The sequence below is a fragment of the Anopheles moucheti genome, chromosome 2, assembly GCF_943734755.1.
Source record: "Anopheles moucheti chromosome 2, idAnoMoucSN_F20_07, whole genome shotgun sequence".
NCBI classification, from domain to species: domain Eukaryota; kingdom Metazoa; phylum Arthropoda; class Insecta; order Diptera; family Culicidae; genus Anopheles; species Anopheles moucheti.
The window spans coordinates 53,289,930-53,311,753 of NC_069140.1; the positions used below are offsets into that span (position 1 = coordinate 53,289,930).

A 21,824-nucleotide genomic window follows, 5' to 3' on the forward strand; every position below is an offset into this window, starting at 1 on the left:
GGATACGTGACTCTCGCCTGCCTGGCGGATCGCTACAGGATCGCGACCACTTGTCGTGCTGACAACGCGGAAACATTTCCAAACCCAGGAATAGTAAAGCCATCGCAAGTATGAGAAACCACGAGGTCTTCCGAAACATAGCACGGATCGGGGAAAAAAACGGGATGCAAATACCTTTCGGAGTGTAATTGCGAGAAAAAGGAGCAAGCATCACGCCGCTTTTTTGACACACGGCACACAACTGCTCTAGAATCATCGTCACTTCGCGTGGATCGTGCCGTGAGAATGGTGCGGTTTGGGTCGTGAACTGGAAAACTGACACTTGACAGATCAGAGCCGCACAAAACGCTGCAGGAGATTTTAACCCGGTGCCTAACCGCGCCCGTCTGTTTCGCGCACGTCATGAACGTTTAGAACAACGATGACAGTCAACCGTGAGTGTAAGTGATGGTTTTTTTTTTTGCACCGATCTTCCCGACGAAGATTAATGTAGTGCGACCATTCCAACCGGTGGGAAAGGGGATGTACGGTTGCGTGAAGGGGTACGGGGGTCGTTGTCGCAGGAGGGCAGATTCACCTCGCGTTGGTAAGAAACTAAATCTCCTCGGATAGGTTAATTGCTCTCGAAAGTGTTTTTTTTTGCGGTTGACACCCTAATGAATTGCAGCACCGTACGGCGGCATGTCGAGGTCTTCCTACTGTTTCGAGGATTTCGAAAAGTGATGAAGGGGGAGGGGTGGTGCTCGGAAAGGGGATGGAAAGGGGAGACCACCGACAATGATGAGCCGTGCACAAAGTGTTGTTTTGCGGTCGCGAGCAGCCTTATCGAGTTTAGAGAGACCATCGAGAATGGATACTGATGCTTTTTAACCTCGACACTACAAAGTATTGACAAAGTTTCGTCCGTTTCAAGGAAGACGATGCAAACCTTATCCTTACTTTATCACTTCCTCCATTATCGTAAATTGTCATAAATGGGGTTTAAAGGGAAGTGATAAGCTTTTCGCACTGCTGCACACCCGTTCGATCGATCGATCGTGATACGAAACGTTACTTTCTCTTGCATAACGGAACCCTAGCTACATGCTCCAGCACAGCGTGCCCCGAAACCTCTGCCACGTACCTGGCAGCAAACAGGGATACGACAACGGTTCCAGTTTTATACCCCGCTCTTTTTCCGGGCGTGACAGGATACGTGCCCTGTGTTAATGTAATTTATGCTCGCTGCCATCGGTGCCAAAAGGTCAGGTCAGTGAGTGGTCGACCCGATCCCCGGACCCGCCAGGGGGACCGCGTGGTAATTGAAAAATCGCATTTTACCGGCATGTAATTCTCGCTCATTTGTATCGATACCCAACGGGGGGAAGAAAAAAGGTAAAACTTTGGTTTGAAGGCTGTGGCACGGTAAACATTGCATCCCTGCAACACTCATCCTGTTTGTGTGCGACCCCCCCCCCCCCCCCCCCCCCCCCCCCCCTTTTTTGTGGTGGTACCGTACCGTGGTTACTTGAGCTTTGTGCTCCGAATGTTGGCCAGCTTCGTTTCGTTCCGTAAAAGTGCTAAAAGTGCAAAGGAGTACGCGAAATTCTGGCATGCGGCACAGGGGAGAGCGGAATATTTATCTCGAGCAGCATTGTCGATCCTGGAGTGACGGCATGCACGCACATACGGGAACCGAGTTCGGCATGCAACAAAACCAGCAAGCGCTGTGTGGGACGGTCGGTACGAATTGTTCGAATGTTGGCCGGCACTTAAGTGCGGGCAATAAATAAACTTGAAATTAGCACTATCGCTCCTTCGTGTCTCCTTTCGTTCCTCCTCCTTGCAGGTGCAGAACGGTTCTACCGTGGCAGCAAACGGTAACTTGCCATCGGCATTCTTTAGCTGTCGTCACCTTTTTTCTTCCGTGGATTGCTCCAGGGCAGTGCGGTGTGGATAACTAGGGATAATGTTGTTTATTGCTTTATTAATGCCCCACCAAATCGAGAATGGCCCCCCGGCCACAAAAGTGGAATGAACGGGTTGGTTATCACCATTCAGACGGATGAAGCACAAATAAAGACAACTTAATTCTATCGGAACAATATTTTGCTAAAAAATAGCAACTTCTAATAAAAGCGTTTGTCTCATTATACGATTTTTCTTCAGCCCCAGCCGCAAGTCATCGACGCGCTGATGGACGATTGTGAAACGTTTCGATAGTGGTAGGAGGGATACTACACGATACGGTAAGTTCACTTGTTACCGAAAGGTATTTACCCCCCCGAAAAAAATCAAAAAACAAGAACATCCCCTCACGAATGGGGCCGCGATCGTGGCTTGTCGTGGTTGCTGCATTTCAGCAGCAGCAGCAGCAGTGGCACGGGTGTCGTGTCTGCATGCACTTTGCAATTGCCGCATCGAAAAGGAGGGACACCTTTGCAGCTATTAGAAGGCAAAACTATCGAAAGGGGCCGAAGCAGCAAGGGAACGACAACGACGAAATCTTTCAGCGGCTGTGGTTGGAGATTTATCTTCCCGAACGGAACGGGGGAAAATACGATCGTCCGCACTGCTATCGTCGACTGTTTTTACACGACCTGTGATAGTCAGTTTGGTGGCGAATCGGTTTCCATAAGTCACCTGCCTTGCTTTGGGCACGGGGTGTCGATGAGCGGAATGCCACACGGAATGGGAAGCTATATACTCTCGTAGGAGTGGCTCCAGTCCCGTGGCATCAGTATTTTCTCGGGCACACGGTCACAAAACGGGGTTGGTTGTAAACGCGACGATGAGAAAAACAAAACAAAAAAACTATCACCACACAAGACCACGATTCATTTGGGAAAGAATGGGTTAAGCGATTCTCTTCTTCCAGCTGTTTCGAGCAGCAGTGTCGAGAGTTGGTTAATTTTAATTCAAACGGCACCAACGGTACGGTGATGTGTGGTTTCGCCGGGGTGTTTTAGAACAGTTTTATAGTAGTGGGCGTCTTGTCGTAAAGCTGCTGCGCGAGAGGTGGCAAATGGTGGCGCAAAAAAAAAGAAAAATGAATTATTTATGATCGCTCAACCTCTGATCGATTCCGTGGCGGGATTTTTTTTTTCGTTTCGTGGGCGAAAACTGCAAAACTAACGGACCGGAGATCGCCGTGTGACCTATAAACATTTTCATGCCAAAAACCGGGAAGATGGAACCAACGTGCATGTATATGCCGTCGATCGCAAGGTGTTGTCTTACCCTCTTGATCGCACGATTCGTGCTGGATTAGCTTTGTCTCGTGATGTGCACCTTCACCGGGTAGCATCGACTACGTGAGGGGGTTTCTGTTTTATTTTTTTGTGAGGACGGAATGATGCGACAGGTTAGCAGTAGCTAATGAGAAGCGTGTGCTTGGGAAACTCGGTTTGCGAGCAGCGATCAATCAAATGTTCACGCCCAACTTGTCCACTAATGGAAAGAAAAGTAAACTGGTACACCGAGTTCGATGCTTGATTAACATTCTTCACGAACATCTTCGTCGAACGCGTGTGGTTGCCCGTTCTGCTTCAAACCGGGACCATAAGGTTTTCCCTTGGCCGTTCATTGTGTATCTCGTCGTCGAACGGCAATCGGAACATTTGGATCAGCTGGAATGGAAACCAGCATGTGGCCAATTATGGTCAACATCGTTCGGGGCTCGATGGTACCACGGGCGCGCACTGTCTGTTCGATTCTTTGCTTATCGATGATCGCTCTGCCGTCGGTGATCACCTTTCGCGCAACTAGAACGCGATTGGCGAGGTTTATGAAGTCGGTGCATGAGCAGAGTTGAGGGACACGTCGCATTGCAGCAATGCTGATCCCGGGCCGGTAATTTGTCAGCAAGCGAATGACAAAAGCGCCCAACGCCTTGTGGATCAATTATAGCTTTCTAATAAGGCCATTCTGAGCATTGTTCAGCAATGGGCGAACACCTTAGGCAATGGAACCCGCTGGAACAAGGGCAACAAATTCATCCCATTTACGCTTGCGTTGGCTTGCCGCATTCGGGCCAGAATAAGGGGGTGCGATTATGGAGCAATCGGCGGCAGTAGAAAAAAGAAGTTGCCGTTGCACGATCAGTGAACGTTTGCTCATTGCGGGGTTTATAAATGTCGGTGGTCCGATCGCGTACTCGGCTATCTAGCGTTGCTCGCCGCAAAGATCATGCGAACGAGGATCGTAGCGATCGACATCAATGTGGGAAATTAGTCACTATCAAACAGACCATTAACTATGTATCGCGCATTGGTCAGGCGTGCTAATTTTCACCCCGCCACTGCATTAGATCATTAGATCACCCGCGCGCACACACACACTCTAAAGCGTATGCCCGTTTTGTTATTTCTGCAAAGTGTTAAATTACGCGGGATTAAATGAGCAAGTTTGTGCGCAATCTAAAGACTCGCCCAAGCAGCAAGTCATCAAAATCGTTGCGCTCGTTTCAAAGTGTGTGCCATTTCCGAGTGTTAATCCGACATTTTATCTACTGCGATCAATGGGTGCCACCCCCCCCCCCCCCCCCCCCCCTGTAAAATCAGCTTAGCTATGTGTGCACGAGATGTGGGTGGAAAATAAGAAATATGATCTTAATTCTCGTGTTTACGGCACGAGCAGTGCCGACCAGTGCGCTTCAATGCCGGAGTCATATAATTGGCAACAATGTTGATAATGTTTGCAGCATCCCCGACAAGCCGCTTAAGCGGGTGGGGTGGGATGGAAAATGGAGGGAGGGGGAGGAGGGGGAATTTTTCCTGACCCCATTCTTTGCCGCACCAAAGTAGGGTGTGTTTGTTTGTTTTTTCTCTTCGGCAGTAGTTGCAGAATACATTATCCGAGCGGTGGTTTGTAGGCAAAGATTGATCACCACCCAGGATGGAACGCTGGTCGGAAAACGGATTGATCACCGGTCGGGCAATGATACGAGCACGACACGGTGTAATTTGTTTGACATGACTTTGACTTTTACTTTTATTACCCATCGTAACAAGATGATCGTAAAGCAGGCGGATATAATGTTGTGCAGACTCGTTAAGATTGGTATCGAACTTCATCATTTCACTAAAACACTCGACCTTCGGGTTATTGCCTACCTGCGGAGAGAGCGCTATTTAAGCGTTAGAAAACTCAACAAGATATGTTGATTTTTCAGTAAAGAATGTGTTCAAGTTCGGTACGCCAGTACGTGATACATAAATCACCCTAACTACCGTACTAGTTTATAATAAAATAAAAGACTTTAGTAAGTGGTTTTCCAACGCCTTTCCTGAAGTAAGTTAAATAGTTAACTTTTGTGTATGGTCTTTATTTATTTTGAGATTCTTTAATCGATTTTTCCAACCATTTTTTTAGGTTTTAAATCCCACCGTACATGGGTCAACTTATGTTAAAGTGGTTCTGCTTAAATATCCACCTGCTTTTTTCAAGTTCCACCCTTCCCTTCCTAAAACTAAAACCTCTCGCTTCCCCATTCCAAACAAATGGTACCACCGCAAAAGCTACCGTTAATCTGTTGTGACATTTCATGGCCGATTTGGCTGTGCTCTGCCTTTCAGACCCAACCAGTCGCAAGCAAGCAAGCAAGCAAAAATCTTTACACACGCGTTTTGCATTGTTCGCCGTGTGGTTACTGCCTCCCAAAATTGCAAACTAAGCTCCAGCGAGATGAATGGTTCAAGAATAGTTTTAAGGGGATACACCTGGGTAAGGTTGTTGGTTTCGAACCGCAGGAACTCATATGTCAAGCTTCTACCGCGAATCGTTTTGCGTAATTGCTAATCTTTCCAATGGTAGCGACGTTTCGCGTTCGTTGAAGGAAAAAAAAAAACGCTATCCGTTTGACCGCAACGGCGTGTGATTGTTTGTCGCAGCAGATTTAAACTTTAGCTCTCGCGCTAAAGGTGTACTCGCGCACGGTATGTGTGGTGAATGTGGTCTGTTGTGCGCGCGCGTGTTAGTCGTGAATATCATGACTAAAGATTAATAGACGTGGATGGATGGTCTTCTTGAGGTTGACCAAGCTCGTCTGACCGTTTGCTGCCATTTTCGAGGTTATGGTTAGTTAGTCATTATTATTATTAGCCGTGGAATAGTAAAGATTTTGGCAAATCACGTCGTTCGCGGGTCGCGGGCCTTTTACTGGACCACCTGATCTTGATCACTCATGTGAGATACTGTTTTCAAACAATTTTATTCATGTTATATGCCCCTGAAGGCTGAGTGCGAGAAGGGGTGGATTTAAGAACATGGCCAATTTAAGCGAATCCATCCATCCCTCGGTGGGTGTGTGTCTGAGAGTAAGCGACATGATTTCGGGCTGCTTATGGTTCCGGAATTTCTGGGGCTGGGTATTTCTAGGCGTTCCTTTTGCAAATACCCGGAAGTTTTCACATTGCAAAAGTGTTACTGTGCTACTCTTTGCTACGGGTGATATTAGCGGGCAACTATTGAACTATCAGCTTCAGCCTTGTCTTCAACCGTTTGGCAAGGTGCGGCTCTAAGTGGGAAATGGAAATTCCAAAGCTCCCCAGGTACGAAAGCACAGCGCATAAAGCTGTGTGCTAACGAATCACAAAACGCGACATCACAATTGCGGTCAGACGAAATTGTTATGTTCTCGGTGTCGGTGCAACTTCCGCGTGTACCGTTGTCGAGAGACCGTTCTCGATAGCGTTTTTGCCCTTTATTCATTCCGCGTGCTTCCCGTGCTGCCGTAAGCCAGGAACAGACGGAGTCACCGGTATCTTCTTTCACAGCACAGGTTACACTGATCCCGACAAACCGGTCATGCGGTGTTTGCAAAGGTTCGTGGTCACGCGGATCGGGACTGCGATTCTTTCTGCAATCGGCGATGGTAGGCGCGGTGTGGCCGTGTTTAGGCCACGCGAGGATTATGTTGGACAGGATGCGAAAAGGGAAAATCGTGTAAAAAATATAATGCGGTTCCCGGTGGAACCCCTAATCGGGTGAGCGTTCACGAAAGGGTAAACGGACAGAAGGATCGAGAAGTTCGCTGCATTCTGCTTGCTCTGGTTAAATGAGGCGAGTTGCCCGGGACGGAGGAAGTGTTTCGTTGTATTTTCGAGTGGTGATCCGGATCGTTGGATGGATATTCGCGATTGGGGTTTTCGTTTTTTTTGTTATGTATTCCGATTTTTATTTTATTTTTTCAAGAACCTAACGGCAATGTTGAAACACACGTCCATCTTTGGGGAGTGACCGAACGGATTGAACCGGTGGCACCTTTGCTCGGTCGGATCTATGGCTACCGGTATTTGCAACAAGGTACAACGCCTACAAACAAGCAAAAAAACAATCCAGACAACGACAATCCATTAGGGCCAAACCCAAGGGGAAAAAAAGAATCGTGATTTAGAACCTGATTCCAGTCGCTCCACTATAGTGGAGCTTGCTTTTTCCTTCTGCTTCTCGCATTCCATCCAACGGGATCGATGCCCGTGTTTTCGACATGCACTTTTGGATGTACATTCATGGTTGCCAGGGGTTTTTTTTCTTGTTGTGTGGCTATTGCTAAATGTCTCACCCAAACGTGCCAGCTGTCAGTCGGTTCGGCAGAGGGCTTCACAAACCAAGTCACGCTGACCGATGTGACTCAATTTTGGTGTTTCTTGGCCTGCTTTTCTTATTTCGTTTTCACTTGTGCAGAAATGTTGCTGGAACATATACCCAATTTGGCGTTGATCAGGTTAATTGCGGCGGGTCCACCGTACTGCGATTCCCTTTACTGGATTTCATTAACCTTTTTCATAAGTGGGATGATTTTTTTCTTTTCAGTTCTTTATTGGTCGTAAACTTTGCGGTTTTTTTTTTCTTTTTTAAGGTGAGCCCGTCCGTCTGACTAACTATCACAGTTTGATGTGATTTTGTTTTAATTTTAATGCGCCTTCAATCTTTTGCGATCACATTTGCTCTCCCTCGTTGACCTCGTTTATGAAGGAAGGAAAAATGTTGCTAAATGTCACGTCTGCGTGTAATGCGTTTCCTTCGGTGCATAGGAGAATTCGGTGCCCAATTCGTTACAGTGAAGGTTCAGCCAATTTCGTATCCTTTCGAGTAAAATTGTTGCGCGCGCAGAGGGTTTCTCGCTGTTCCGGCGCACAAGTCGTATGTTTTGCGACACGGTGCGGAGGTTGATTCTACCGCGTTTATGACTTTATTATGGCTGTGGAGTGGCTGAAAATTGTCACTAAGCTGTGTTTATGCATCACGGCGTTGATAGTGTTCCAGGTGTGCTATTACCGTTTCGTTGGAATCATATGCACGTAAAGAGCTGAGTACACAGCTGAGGCGGTAGATCACAACAAATGAATCTTGTTTGCAAATGACGGAATGTGTGTGCAGTGTATTCAAGACTACATAACGCATTCATTCGTTCAAGAGATACTGTGCAAGATCCTTTTAGTATGTATTTTTGGCTCATTTATTACGTTGATTTTTGATATAACCTATAAAATTTTACAATGAGGAGGCATTTAGATAGCCTGTTCATTTTAAACACGCATTCATTCCAAACAGCTTTTAACACAGCTCAAGCTACGTCAATATTTGTTACTAAGGTAGAAAACAACTTTCAAAATGACATTTGAATCATAAATTTAACTCGATGGGGTAATTGATTCTAATGCTATAAATGAAGCCTATTTCATTCCATCAGTATTGTATTTCGATTTAGATGGGATTGTTTTTAAACCTGAAATTTGATTCGCATCATTTTCCTTCCTAGAAACCAATTATACGCTCGACTGATATGAGTCGTTAAGACGTTCGGCTTCGTTAAAGTGTTGCCCTGCCGAGTAATATCACGCAGATCAAGAATCTCATTAAATGCGATCGTTTCCAAAAAAACCTGCAACGTTTGTAACCGCACGCTATTGCAGTCGCCTTGCATACGATCACTTTCAACATTCGTTTCCCAGTCGAGCGTTGTATTCTTTTCCTTCCTTTTCGCAAGTTTCTTTCGATGAATAAAAATGTCCCGCTTGTAACAAAAAATACGACACACATCACCGTCGATTTCTTCATTGGTGGCAAGTACGAATTAAGATGGCAAAAAATGATTACGATTCATAATTGCGGTTTTGCACCCGGACCGTGTGTAGTAGGGCCGATGAGAACTGTTCAATATGCGCGCTAATTTACACACAGCCATCCCAACCGGCCGTGCAACGCTGCTCAAGCCGTTTGACGTAGCATCCAAGACCTTGAAAGAAGCCCGTGCGGTGATCGCTTGCCTTCGATGGGACTGCAGCGTGGTGCTCGTGGTGTGCTTCGAGTACTGCGGTTACCGATTGTCAACACAGCGTTTGTTACCCGTTTGCCATTTTCGATAGCAGCTTGCATAAGAGCGTCATCGCCGTCTTCATTCGGCAGCGCAAACACAGGCTGCGATCAATTAGGAGCAGATAATTTGAATTAATAATATTAGCTTACGCGGACGATTCCTGCTCAACACACGCGGGCGCAAGAGGTAAACGAATGAATTCCCAGCGGTACGGGGAGCGTTTAATGGCAAAATCGTGAGAAAATCACAGCTCTCAGTACGAAAAGCATCATCGACTTCGGTACGCTTCACTGGCAGGAATCATGGGTCCAAATCCAAAAAGATCCACATCGATGCGTGCAGTAAAGGTATGACAAAATTTCTTGATCCGAACCTCGCACTAAATTTTGCGTTCACCGAAGGCGATCGAAAGCTGAAGGTTAAACTGTCAATCGAAACTGCAGATTGCTGATCGATTGGTAAACGATCATCGAATTCCATCGGAATGCATGCACGGACAGGGGGGACGCCTTCGGTTTGATCGGTTTGAAGTGTTTCGTACAATTTGGGCTGCGGGTGGGCTGACTCTTAAGCACAATAATAATAGAGGTCTGAGCAAAAAAAAAAAATGAAACCCTCATGCGAGTGGTAAAGTAGTCGTCACTAATTTGTTTGTACAAAACGTTCGGGGGAACCCGAAAATGAGAACCACGCACAGGTTGTGAGTGGAAATTAAACTGCATCGCTGCTTCACGAGCGCTCGTGATCCGTTTCGTTTGTTTATGTTGCGTTGGAGTTGGAAGCGTTTGGCCGCTTGCACAGCACATGTCCGCCTGTTTGACGCCGTGAATCGATGCACCGGGCACGGGGTGTTTCGATGTGTCACGAAACCGTTTATAATTTTGACAGGTTCGTTTGAGGTTGCCCCGGTGCTCTCAAGTGCACGGACGGTTTCGTTTGTGAATGGGCGTAAAGTGACTGTGAGTGCGGCATTCCATTCCTGGCAGCAGTTTTGTCGGTCGGAAATAGATTTGAATTGCAATCGTTACAATTCTCGGCTGCTTCTCGGCAAGAACGAACGAATTTCGATCCTGTGCCACATGACGACATGACAAATGATGTCGTCTGACAAGCACGAAAGATTGTGTTCCCCGTTGGGTGAGTTTGTTTTCGTGCAAGCAAACCCAGACGACCTTGATCTCACGCTAAATGCAAATAGGAAATTAATATCACACATCGTTACGAGCTCTTTTTAATTTTCTCAGCTCGTACGAGACATAATCAACATTGCCGCTATTTAGGTGATGGAACAGATTGATCGAACCATAGCTTCCAGAGGTGTATGGTGCAGTTTGATACGAAATGGATTATTATGCTCATATCCCCACCATGGACAACCATGTACCTCGAAACCATGTATCCGATGTCGTACGATAGGACAGCAAGGGCAAAGAATTAATACAGACACAGTGATTTTCGATTTCAACAATATAATTAACGAGTATTCTCATCAAATTTTATGAACATGATTATCATCATCATCATCATCATCATCACAAGCAACAGCGCATCAACATTGGCCGCGATCTTCGTAATAATCTTTTGCACATTTTGTGTTATTTTCGTCGACATCTTATAGTGCGGACAATTTACAGCCTTTGCGTGTCCCGTACACACGCGTGGTCTTAGTTGATGAAATAAGACAACTATTGATGAAAAAAAGAATATTCTCCATGTTCCCAACCTGCTTCAACCAAGCAAACCGGTAAAATAAACACCGTCGTTAAATGACGCTACGATAAACGAACATTCCGCTCAGGTTGGATCCGTCCGACCCTTAGCGAGCGGGACGAAAAGCGACAAACTTTCAATCAACCACAGGGCGAAGAAGTGGAGACCGAGCATCGTTGTAAAGCAACACAAAAATTGGAACCTAATCAGGGTTGATTCTCGCCCACGGAACCGAACTGTGGCGGTGGTCCTGTGCTCGCATTGAAGTGGAATAACTTGGTGCTTGAACAAAAAAAAAACAGGAAAATAAACACACAACACACAGAACCTTTTCGCCCCGTGTCGTACGATGGGACGAGTATCGCAAGCAGATAGTATGCCCCGCGGTGGTAAGATGTGTTTTGCCAAAGGGAGAGAAATAATAAACACAATATTAATAGAATTTTGGCCATGTTTTGGTCGAACGAAACGATCACTATGTTAATTTATTTTTTTCAACCAGCTTAATGCAAAACAAGTAGGGTGAATCGGGCTGTTTTACTGTGATGTTGGTATTGAACGTCACGTCTTAAGCAAGGGCTAATGTGAAAAGTAGGCAACGGCTCACGAATGCCGATCTCTTGCGCGCTTCGTTTGGGTGGTATTGCATTAGGGGGCGGGCGGGGATGAACCGCTTTATCGCATTCCGGCGATCGTGAAATGCTTGCTGGAAAAACGATCTCGTTACGTTGCGTCAAAGCAATCGTCTAGCCGGGATGTAAACCGAGCAAACAGGGCATCACATTTGCACAAATATGGTTATCGATTAATCCAGTTCTAGGTTGACGATCTACGTCAAACAAGCATTACTGACATATACTGGGCGAGATGAGACAGAAAAAAAAACAAACTAAAATAATGCATTTCACAAGAAAATTTCTTCCTCATTAGAAGCTAATTCCTGTACAGTTTTTTTTTGCGTCTATTTTGTTTTGCCAGCTCTCGTACTCGTGGACTATCTTGGGCGAACCAATGTTGATCGACCAGTTCGGACGTTCATCGCGTGCAAAAGACGATGGAAGTTCGCCCTACCCGGTACTTCCTCATTCCATTCGCTGAGCTTTTCCTGCAACCGCGAATACCTTATTTCACGTTAATTATATCATTCCGATCACCAACAGGAGAGTGTAGGAACAGGTTCGTCTCCTAGCCGGCAACGCAAGTCATCCGTACACCTCACACTGTTGTACCCGTGGTATCGGCCCCGGGTTGAGTTGATTCGCTCGCTTCACCCATTTGACGCTACGTAAAGTTGACACGCTCTTTCCGGCATCAAGCCACCATGAGTCCGGAATATTATTGAATTTTAATCGGACTTCGTTTGACAGTTTGCTGCAATTAATTAACCACCCATAAATCAGTGAGTTCGGTCGGCAGTAATCGATACGCACACGCGGCGCGGTACGCGGGGCGTTGGTCCGTGCGATGTAGGTAAAGAAAGTGAAAAACAGCGAATGAGAGATGGCAGTGGTTTAAATGTAACCACGCAATATCGTGCGCAGATTGGTACGCGTTTCCTGCTATCTGACCCATTTGATGGATTTTGTAAAAACAAAACGACAAAACGGTGCTCCGAGGTGTACCGGATTGCATTCGTCACAACAAATGCGCCCGCTACGCTATCGGTTCGGCTGCTATGATGGAGATACATTCGAACGCGCGGTGAATGCAAAGAAAATACACCGGCGTTGAGCTTTGCTATATTTCAATTCCAATCACATATCATTCTGGCTTGGTCGTACCGCACTGTTGGAAACGCTTCCGACAGAGGGTTTGATCAAAGCGGGAGCCCAGGTGTACGATAAACTGGTATGATAATCTCAACAATCATTTAATAAGGAACACTAATTGCGTAATTACCACACATCGGTGCGGCATGTCGGTAAACATATGAGCAGGCCGTAGCGTTCATTTAAATTGCCCACACATTACTCATCGACAAGATCAAAGACTTTATTAAAATGTCGCCGATTTTCGCCGGTCGTCGGGTTTGGGGGTTTGAGTTTGGGTGATTCATTCGTTCTCACCATCGTCTTCGGAAGCACGATGAAAGCTTTCCTGCGGCGGCCGTGGTTCCTTCGTGCCGTAGGGCATCTTTAACCTTAATATCGCCAACCATCACCAGTCCGCGGATAGGACTTTCTAATTATCCTCCGCACGGATCCCATCGGTGCCCGGTCGTTCGGTCGGTGGCTTTAGCTGTTCGAATTAAACTGCGCCGCCGGGTACGTACGCATGTGCAGGGCGTGCAAGTGGTCTCGGTGAAAATAAAATAAAACATGCACACCGGTGAGGTCAAATTGAGTTGACCCGCGTGAGTTGCGCGTGAGAGTGTCAGTTTGTGGGTCTCACTTTCCTTGATGCGTTTATGGAGCGCGATTAGACACAATGTGAATGTATGAGTTTTGATATTTCATGTATTAAAATGTCAGAAAACAAAAATATATACGACGATGGCTTTCCTAAGCGTTCGATCGGGAAGGGTTGCGATCCAAGTCCCATAAATTAATCGCTGGCTGTGGTGAACATTACGACAAGGTGATAAATTTTATCCTAAGCTAACACGGTAACTACACCGTTAGGGGTGCCATATGAAGATTTATATCCTTGAAGTGAGCTCTCTTCCCGATAGAGAATTGCAATTAAATCGCACTTGCATTGATTGCATCCTGGTGCTTTATCATGTTCCAAGTAGGATAACATCAATTTAAAGATTCGCACAACAAGAAAGTATTAAAATTGGTCCTTTCCAACCTTTCCACGGTACAGAATAAGGTCGTCAAAAAATAGGCCAACAACAAGTAAATCAAGGAAAAGAAAAGCACACAGCAAAAGTGACGTCCGATACAAATAGTGCTAACAATTTCGCTAAAAGCTTTCGTGGCTAATTTATTTGCTTTGCCGAGGACGGTTAGGTGTGAGCTGGTCCGTCGCACGATGACCGGTCGGATGGGACCGGTTTGAACGCTTGGTATTAGTATTGCTCGCACGACACTTCTTTCGTTCTTCCCGTTTACACCCAGCCAGTTTGCAATAGCATTTGGCAAATCTCGGAAAAAACAGAACCACGGAGAAAGTATACGTGTTCGATCGACGGTGAAAGAGCGAGCTTTTAAGTGTCTTGTTGGTACAACAAAGTTGTTAATACGCCCACGGACTCACGAAAACGGAACCCACTGCCCACAAACGCATAATCTCGGCTGGAATTAATTAAAAATCTAATCATAGTACTTTTGAGCGACTCTCTACCGAACGAAATCTATTGCAGAAGGTTTCCAAAAAAAAGGAAAACAGAAAAAGGGGTAGGAAAGCAAACGTCACGCGCTTTAATTACAGCATTGAACTGACCGATTGTAGGTAGAGGAGGCGCTACCGAACTGCTTGCATGTAGGATGTTGCTTGTTACGTTTCTACCGCGCATCATCGACAATGATGAGTTGCACCGATTCATCCCAGGGTCGGAAGGAGGCAAAAACAATGTGGATCGGCGGAGTGTAGCAGAGAGGTAATAAATAAGTCACGAACTGTTTCAGCTCCATTTCTGCTGCACAAACAAAGAATTAAGTATCGATAAGATCGATAAAATACCACCTTCCGATTCCGGGCCGCTGAAGCAACCATCGGTAAACAGTGGAAGGGAAGTCCGCAAATAGCACAGTTAGCTCTGTAAGATTATCCCGGTAGAACGGAGAAATGGGAACGGAAAGATAGCAAGAGAAAAATGAGCTTGCTTCACGATTATAGCACACCGTACAGAGACATTTGTAAAATTAATAAAGTGGTGCAGCAACGGGCAGCAACGGATGCGCACACATTTGAGGCATCGAGGTGGATGATAATGATGAAATGGATGATCTAACACCGTACAATTACATTCACTGATTGCACGCAAGGATTGTTATGCAATTGCAAGAAGTGGGTTACGCCGATAGAGACGATAGTTCTCATAAGGAAAGCCACCAGCAGCTCATCCGGCAGACTTTTGCAGCGCATTCCAGGAGAGTTCAATGCTTTCATAAATCTAGTTAGCCTTGCTAGAGCCGAAACACAGTGCAAACATGGCGGCGAGATCGCGCTTTTAATTTTCCCCTTTATTCCCAGGCTTTACGGCAGAGATCCAGTGACAAGTTCGCTTTCCCACTTTATTCTTGTGAAACTGTGCATTGAATACCGTTTCCAGCATTTGTATGGCTAGGATAATGACACCGCACTGGAACCCTCCCCAGTGCATCGTCGACGGGCACGGTGAGAGGACTTTTGTAAAACACAAATGATATCATCGCTGTATACTCTCCCCGTCTGTGTGTAGGTATCTATATAATGGCAAAAAAGCCAAGCAGTTCCACGCGTTCACCGTACCGGGGCAACGCAGCTGGCTGGGCCAGCACCGCACAATGCATGTGCAATTATTATGCGTAACGAATTACGGGATGAATACGGGCGGGTCTCGTGTCTGGAATCCATGCCGAGGGTTACATTTGCTGTACGGCGCAAAATTATAGCCTCCGCACTACTGTCCCTGCTGATCGGATCGGACACATCACGGTGGTTCGATACCGAGGGTGGCTGCTGCTGTATACCGTGCGACCCTGCACTGCAGGTAACGACCGCGGTCGAACAGTGCGTCCAAAGAAGGCCACGTACGCAGCCACCCGCTTACTGACGCCGGTTACTGATGCACCATAAATAATGCAGTACCAGCGGAGATAGTGGAGTGATGCCGTTTAAGCACTTTTTTCACAGCTCGGGGGTGGGTTCGACGGTTCTTATGATTCATCGTGTCTCGGGTGCAACTCGAGCATGTTCAATCGGTGGCGTCTTGGGGGGGGACAAATCTAGTGCGCTACCTACCTCCGGGACGGTGGTTTCGTAGGGTGTGTTGATAAACATCGGTGGATTATCGTTGACATCCGACACTCGGACGATTATTGGAATGTTGCGCTTGCGGCGCGTTGACCGCACCATACAGGTTATCTAGATCACGGAAGAAACACGCAAACGAGAACGATCAGTTGGACAGTTTTCGGAGTGATTGCTGTGGCGATGTGGCCCAACAACCTACCTGGAAGACGATGTGGCTGAGATTCTCTTCATCGCGATCCAGTGGATGGATCAGTCGCAAGGATTTGCCATCGAGCAGGAAGGTTGGTTTGCCCTTTGGGAAGACCAGCTCCAGGGTGATGTCATCGTTCGGGTCACCAGAGATCGGTAGCTCCGGTGGGTTTGTGTGTTGCGCTATCGCTGGAATAAAATTGTGAAACAGTTGTGAGCACAGACAGAACAGAAAACAGAGCATCCTGATCAAAAATTAAATTGGAAAGGCCAAGAATTGCATAATTTTAAATTGGCATTCTCAACTCATCTAAAATATTTAATGTTATTTAAATGTTTCAGAATCTTGTTCGAGATCTGTTGTAAGCTTAATGAGTTTTTAGACATCGGTCGGCTGATAATTGTTTGGTCTAACACATATATCGCGCTAGGAGATTTAAATCCGTATCATTCTTAGTTTGTACCAACCTTCAAACGAATTCTGTCGAAATTTGACAGCACTCGGGCCATAACCTAGTAGGCTAAAGCATTTTTTGTGACGCATCTGTTGTGCTTTGAGTAATCATGGAAAAGAAGGAAGTTCGCGTGATGATAAAGTATTGGTTTTTGAAGGGTAAAAATACAGTTGAAGCCAAAAATTGTTTTAATAATATAATAAATAAAGAGTTTATGGACACTGCTCCACCAAAATCAACCATCAAATATTGGTATGCTAAATTTAAATGTGATAAAATGAGCACTGAGGACGGTGAACACAGTGGACGCCCAAAAGAGGTGGTTGCTGACAAAAGCATTTAAAAAATCCACAAAATTATTAAAAGCAACCATTATGTGAAGTTGATCGAGATAGTTGACACCCTAAAGATGTCTTAAGGAACGTGTTGGACATATCGTTCACGAGTATTTGGATATGAAGAAAGCTGTGTGCAAAAAGGCTGCCGCGCGAGCTCACATTTTACAAAAAAAAAACAACGATTTGATGATTCGGAGCAGTGTTTGGAGCTGTTCAAGCGAAATAATTTCGAGTTTTTGCGCCAATATGTTACTGTGGATGAGTGTTGGCTTCTCCACTTCACTCTAAAGTCCTATAGACAGTCATCCGAGTGGACTGGACGCGATGAACCTGCTCCAAAGCGGAGAAAAGAAAAATAGAAGTTTTTTTTAACTCTCCCCCACATTCACCTCACACGAGAGATACACATAAACCCGCCACACGTCCCACAAATCAGTGAAAACGAAGGCAAAAATTCATGAATTAGGCTACGAATTGCTTCCCCACCGATCGTATTCTCCAGATCTGACACCCAGTGACAATTTCCATATCTCAGATCGCAAAAGGATGCTCGGAGGACAGTTTCGTCGGATGAAGAGGTGATCGCCGAAACAAAGGCCTTTTTTGAGGCAAGGGGCAAATACTACTACAAAAATTGTATCGAAAAATTGAAAGTTCGCTATAATCGGTGTATCACCCTTGAAGGGACGAATGTTGAACTTGTTGAACGTATTTACTTTCAACAAGCCAAACCAAATACTGAAGTAAGTAAGCTAATATAGTTTAACAGACTTCACATGAGGGTAATAAGGGCTTCTAGTACATGATTGTAAGGCTGTAACTGGTATTCCCCAGACGCTCCAAATGACTGGATTTATTCGCTTGATTGCTTTTTGAGCCCTACCCAATGCATGCACCCAATGTTTCAGCAATGCATTACACCCGTAGGAAGCTCTAATTCTGATTAGTGCCTGCGGGGGCAATAAGCCCCCCAAAGAGCTGCCGGACGGTCACGAAGTACTGCTGCAAAACAAGTGTACCCATTACGTTTCCGCCTACGGGGCAAATTTTAATTGATTGTGCTTTTTTGTGCTGCCACGGAACGCTAGACGGGGAAGCAGGAAGGATCGGTTTATGGAATGGAATCGGGTTTTGTTTCGTGGCAGGAATGTGACTTCATGTTTGGCCGGAAAGGGATAATGTTTGTGGCAATGCTACCACCACCTGCAGCTTTTAACGCGTGTGCCCGTAGGGTTAGGTACTAAAGTTGTAACGCTTTACTTTGCCGCCTGTTACAGTTTGCTGCGCGAAAGATATTAAACCGTCCTTTTGCCCGGGGATGCATGGGCCAGACGCAAATATGTCTATTTATGCTTAAAAACACAAAAAAAGGAACGGGTTTTGATGATTTTTTTTGTTGCTCTTCTATACTTACAGCTACCTCGGCTTTCCTCAATGTCCAGAATGATGCTGGACTGACCCGTCTCTACCTCACACAGCTGCATCTTCCCTTCAGCGACGGGCAGCATAGCGCAGGAGGTCACGAGCAGTATCGCTAGCAGCAGTGCGCCGTGCGCCATTACGGCTGGTGGGATGGGTTTGGACAGAAAACTGGTCACCATCATTACTGGCTGCTGCGTTCTCGGCCGTTCTCGCCGCAACCAAGGCCGATCGTGTCCGTTGTTGAGCTGTGGTTGCTGTGGGTCCCGTTTCGTGACGATCGATTCCATCGATCGGGCGGCCGCGGTGCTGATAGTCATTTCCGTTGGTGTCGCCGCGTCCGGTCGCGATGTCACGCTGGCTGGCTGGTCGATCGATGCTGCAGTGGTCCCCTACCGAACGCAGCCAGTGTGTCTGGAAGGGAAAGGAGAACGACACAATACGAATTAATTAAAGACGCATGCAATTCTGCGATCGGGGTGCAGGATTAAAATGGTGGGCTTCAGGCTTGTGTTGAGGCCGCTCTCAAATTATACATTCATACACTGTGGTGAACCGATAATGGTATAGAAAAGGGACCACCACCACCGCCACTACCACACCTACGCAAGACCGGGTCATGTTTCGTGGGAAACAGATCAGCGTTCCACCTGCACGAAAATGATACGTATAGGACATGTACGCGTACCACCAACAATTAGTGATACTTTTAATCAATTAACATGCTAACTAGAACTAACAAAGCGTTGCTACGTGCTGCTGGCTGCCGTTGGTTCGAGAGATCAAATCGTGAGGATTGCTTGCTATTTAGCATAACCGCACAACGGCGAGGTGAGGAGAGAAAGCATAGCAGCACGAGCCCCACGGGGAAGTGGTTTTGTCCGTATCGGAACGATTAGAAGATTAATAGCGCGGAGAAAAATGGTAATTCCATTTCCGCTAGCAACACAACACACAGAGATTAGTCATTCGCGAGGAAAACTTGTTTTATTTGTGACGCTTGTAAAGCGTCATTCAAACTTTCTTAGATCGAAAGAGATAGCAATCTGGCTAGACTGTTCTTCTTGAATAAAAAAAAAACAAGATTGAGTGAGCCGTGAATCGATGTGCGTAGATAGTGCGGCTTTTGTTTGCAGAAGAAATAACACACAAGCCAAAATGGGAACTTGATTTTTACGCCTTCTTCGTTAAGTGGAGCTTTTACAAATATTCCACACGTGACTATGAAAAAAGTCCGATTTCCTCACCATGTTGTTGCTGTAGCGGTCGATATGTTTTACTTTTGGAAAATGACTACCTGAACTGCGATAGCATTTGAAAGGTAGGCATGGAAAAATGGAATTACATATTTTACACGATCGCGCGCACTGTTGCTAAACTGTTCAAGCGCTCAATATCGATCGCAAGAAGCAATGTGTCGCTGAGGTTATCGATCACCGCCACCGGGTCGAACGATATTGAGCGTTGATCAATGGGAAGTCTTTTTTTTTTTATTCACATGTCGTCCATTCGCCAAGCTGCCTTGCTTTTTCACGAATGCACGATTTTTTCCAAATGAACCAGAGTGGATAGGATTCAAAGATTAATGATCCTGTCGCCTTGGCTCGCCTTCAAAACGGCAACGGTTCTGTTTGAAAATTGAAAATTTATACATAGACACACACACACACGGTCGACAAAAAATCCCTGCCGATCATACCCCCCGATTGGAGTAATTAAATATTCAAATGGAAGGTAAAGTGTGCACCGATTGTGTGTAGCCCGAGCGAAAATGCAGCTTGCACCTTGGTCCCATTCATGGGCAGATAAAATTACACCTGTCCGTGTTCCGTAGGGGAATACGAAAGGTGGGTTTTGGAGGCGAGATTTGGAGCAGTTTTGAGAAATAGGCTCGTCCGTTTGTGTACACTCCTTGTGCGCTTACGGTCGATGGAATGGCACCTTTTGGCTAAAACGCACCACTGCACACACCAACCAGCGGCGGTCATGATTGCAGGCGGCACGGCAGTCAAAGATGCTTGGTGATAGATTGCAGGCGCTACGTGTTTGCTTCCATACTCGGCACAAAGATAAAGTACACTCCCCCCTTCGTCTGTTGGTCAGAGAAATGGAACATAAATTTTGCATTTGCGGCTGGAACCGGCCTGGAACCTTACGCAACTTGAGCGAGCGCTCGCGATCTCTGGCCCGATCCGATCCGGGAACTTGATCGGTTCGACGCAACGACGCGGCACCGGGAAATGTTTCGCGAACGTTTCGGTGCGCGGTTTGGCTGCGAAAGATTTTCCCCCGATATAATGCACTGGTGCTGCACAACAAGTGCAGTCGGATTTTCCATGTTCGGTTCTGTTTTTTTTTTTTTTTAGTAGCCACCATTCTCCCAGGAATGTTGGCAAGCATTGCTGTAATAACGAAAAAAAAGAGAGTAGCGAACGAAAACTGATTTGCCCGGAGCGTTGGGGCGCAATGGCGGCAAACGTTGGAACTGTGACTCGGGCGAAAGTGTACCCATACCATCCTGTATGCGGTATCCGTAATCTATCCGGACACATTTAACGAGCGTCTCCCGCCCCATTTGGACCCGATTTTGCCATCCGCAAGCGATCGAACCGCGGGTTTGTTTCCTCGCTGGAGTTTGCGTTCTTTTCTTAACCCCCCACCCCCCCATCGACGATAAGAAGGGCAAGTTTGGGGCTCATTATGCGATGCGGGAAAACCGCGTTCTTCTTGCACGCAAAAAAGGGGCTCTCTAACGTTCGGTGGCCCGGCGCAATGGCAGCAGGGTTTAACCTTTTCCTTCGCAGCTTTCTGCCCGTAGGGCTCTGTTTTCGTGCCATTATTTATGGCCCAATTTACCCAATCGTCGTTAATAATAATACCTCGTAAATTATTTCTTCTACGTAAATGTGAACCAGTTTCATTTTTCCGCCAGGAACTTATTATTATTCTTTGCTTTATTTACTTGCACGGTCCAAACGTTTGTTCTGATTTGCCATTCTAAGGTCGCACTCCGGGCGATCGGCTGAGAAATGGCAAACCATTTTTGACGACTTCATTAGGATCTTTGGTGACCGAGAAGTAATCGGTCGGTCGTGGAAATATTTTTTCTTACCGCCATCCGCCTGCACACAAGAGGTATGGGGACTAATTATACTGGAGCACACCTTAGTCGCCGAAGGTCATCAAATTTGTAACAAATAAGGCCACACAGCTTGTGACAACGTTCGTAAGCAAACTCCCGAACAAATAACTTGTTACGGGCTAAACCATCTACGTCTGTGTGAGTTCCCGGAGAAAAAGGTTGGATAACGTCCGGAATAATGATTATGGTGTTGATTAATGGCGAAAATATTCTAAAATTCCACACCACGCATGCATCGTGCAAGATGCCAAATTTCGTATCGAGCCAAGTAGCGGACAGGCGCAAACGGCAAGCAATAATCGGAAGATGAAAGAAAGATAAGCAACCAACACCACGGCAGAAAGAGAAGGCATCTCTCTGACAACGAA

The 21,824-nt window shown here is 46.2% G+C and overlaps 1 protein-coding gene across 1 annotated transcript in view; it reads right to left on the reverse strand.

The window, feature by feature from the left end:
• LOC128296789 (cadherin-99C) overlaps positions 1-18,634 on the reverse strand; it is a 63,802-nt gene extending 45,168 nt beyond the window's left edge. Inside the window, exons 1-3 of the mRNA XM_053032274.1 lie at positions 18,310-18,634; positions 16,113-16,291; positions 15,902-16,024 (exon numbers count right to left, since the gene is read on the reverse strand). Of these exons, the coding sequence (XP_052888234.1) occupies positions 15,902-16,024; positions 16,113-16,291; positions 18,310-18,634 (627 nt within the window). The remainder of the gene's footprint in view (positions 1-15,901; positions 16,025-16,112; positions 16,292-18,309) is intronic.
• Between the last annotated feature and the right edge of the window lie 3,190 nt (positions 18,635-21,824).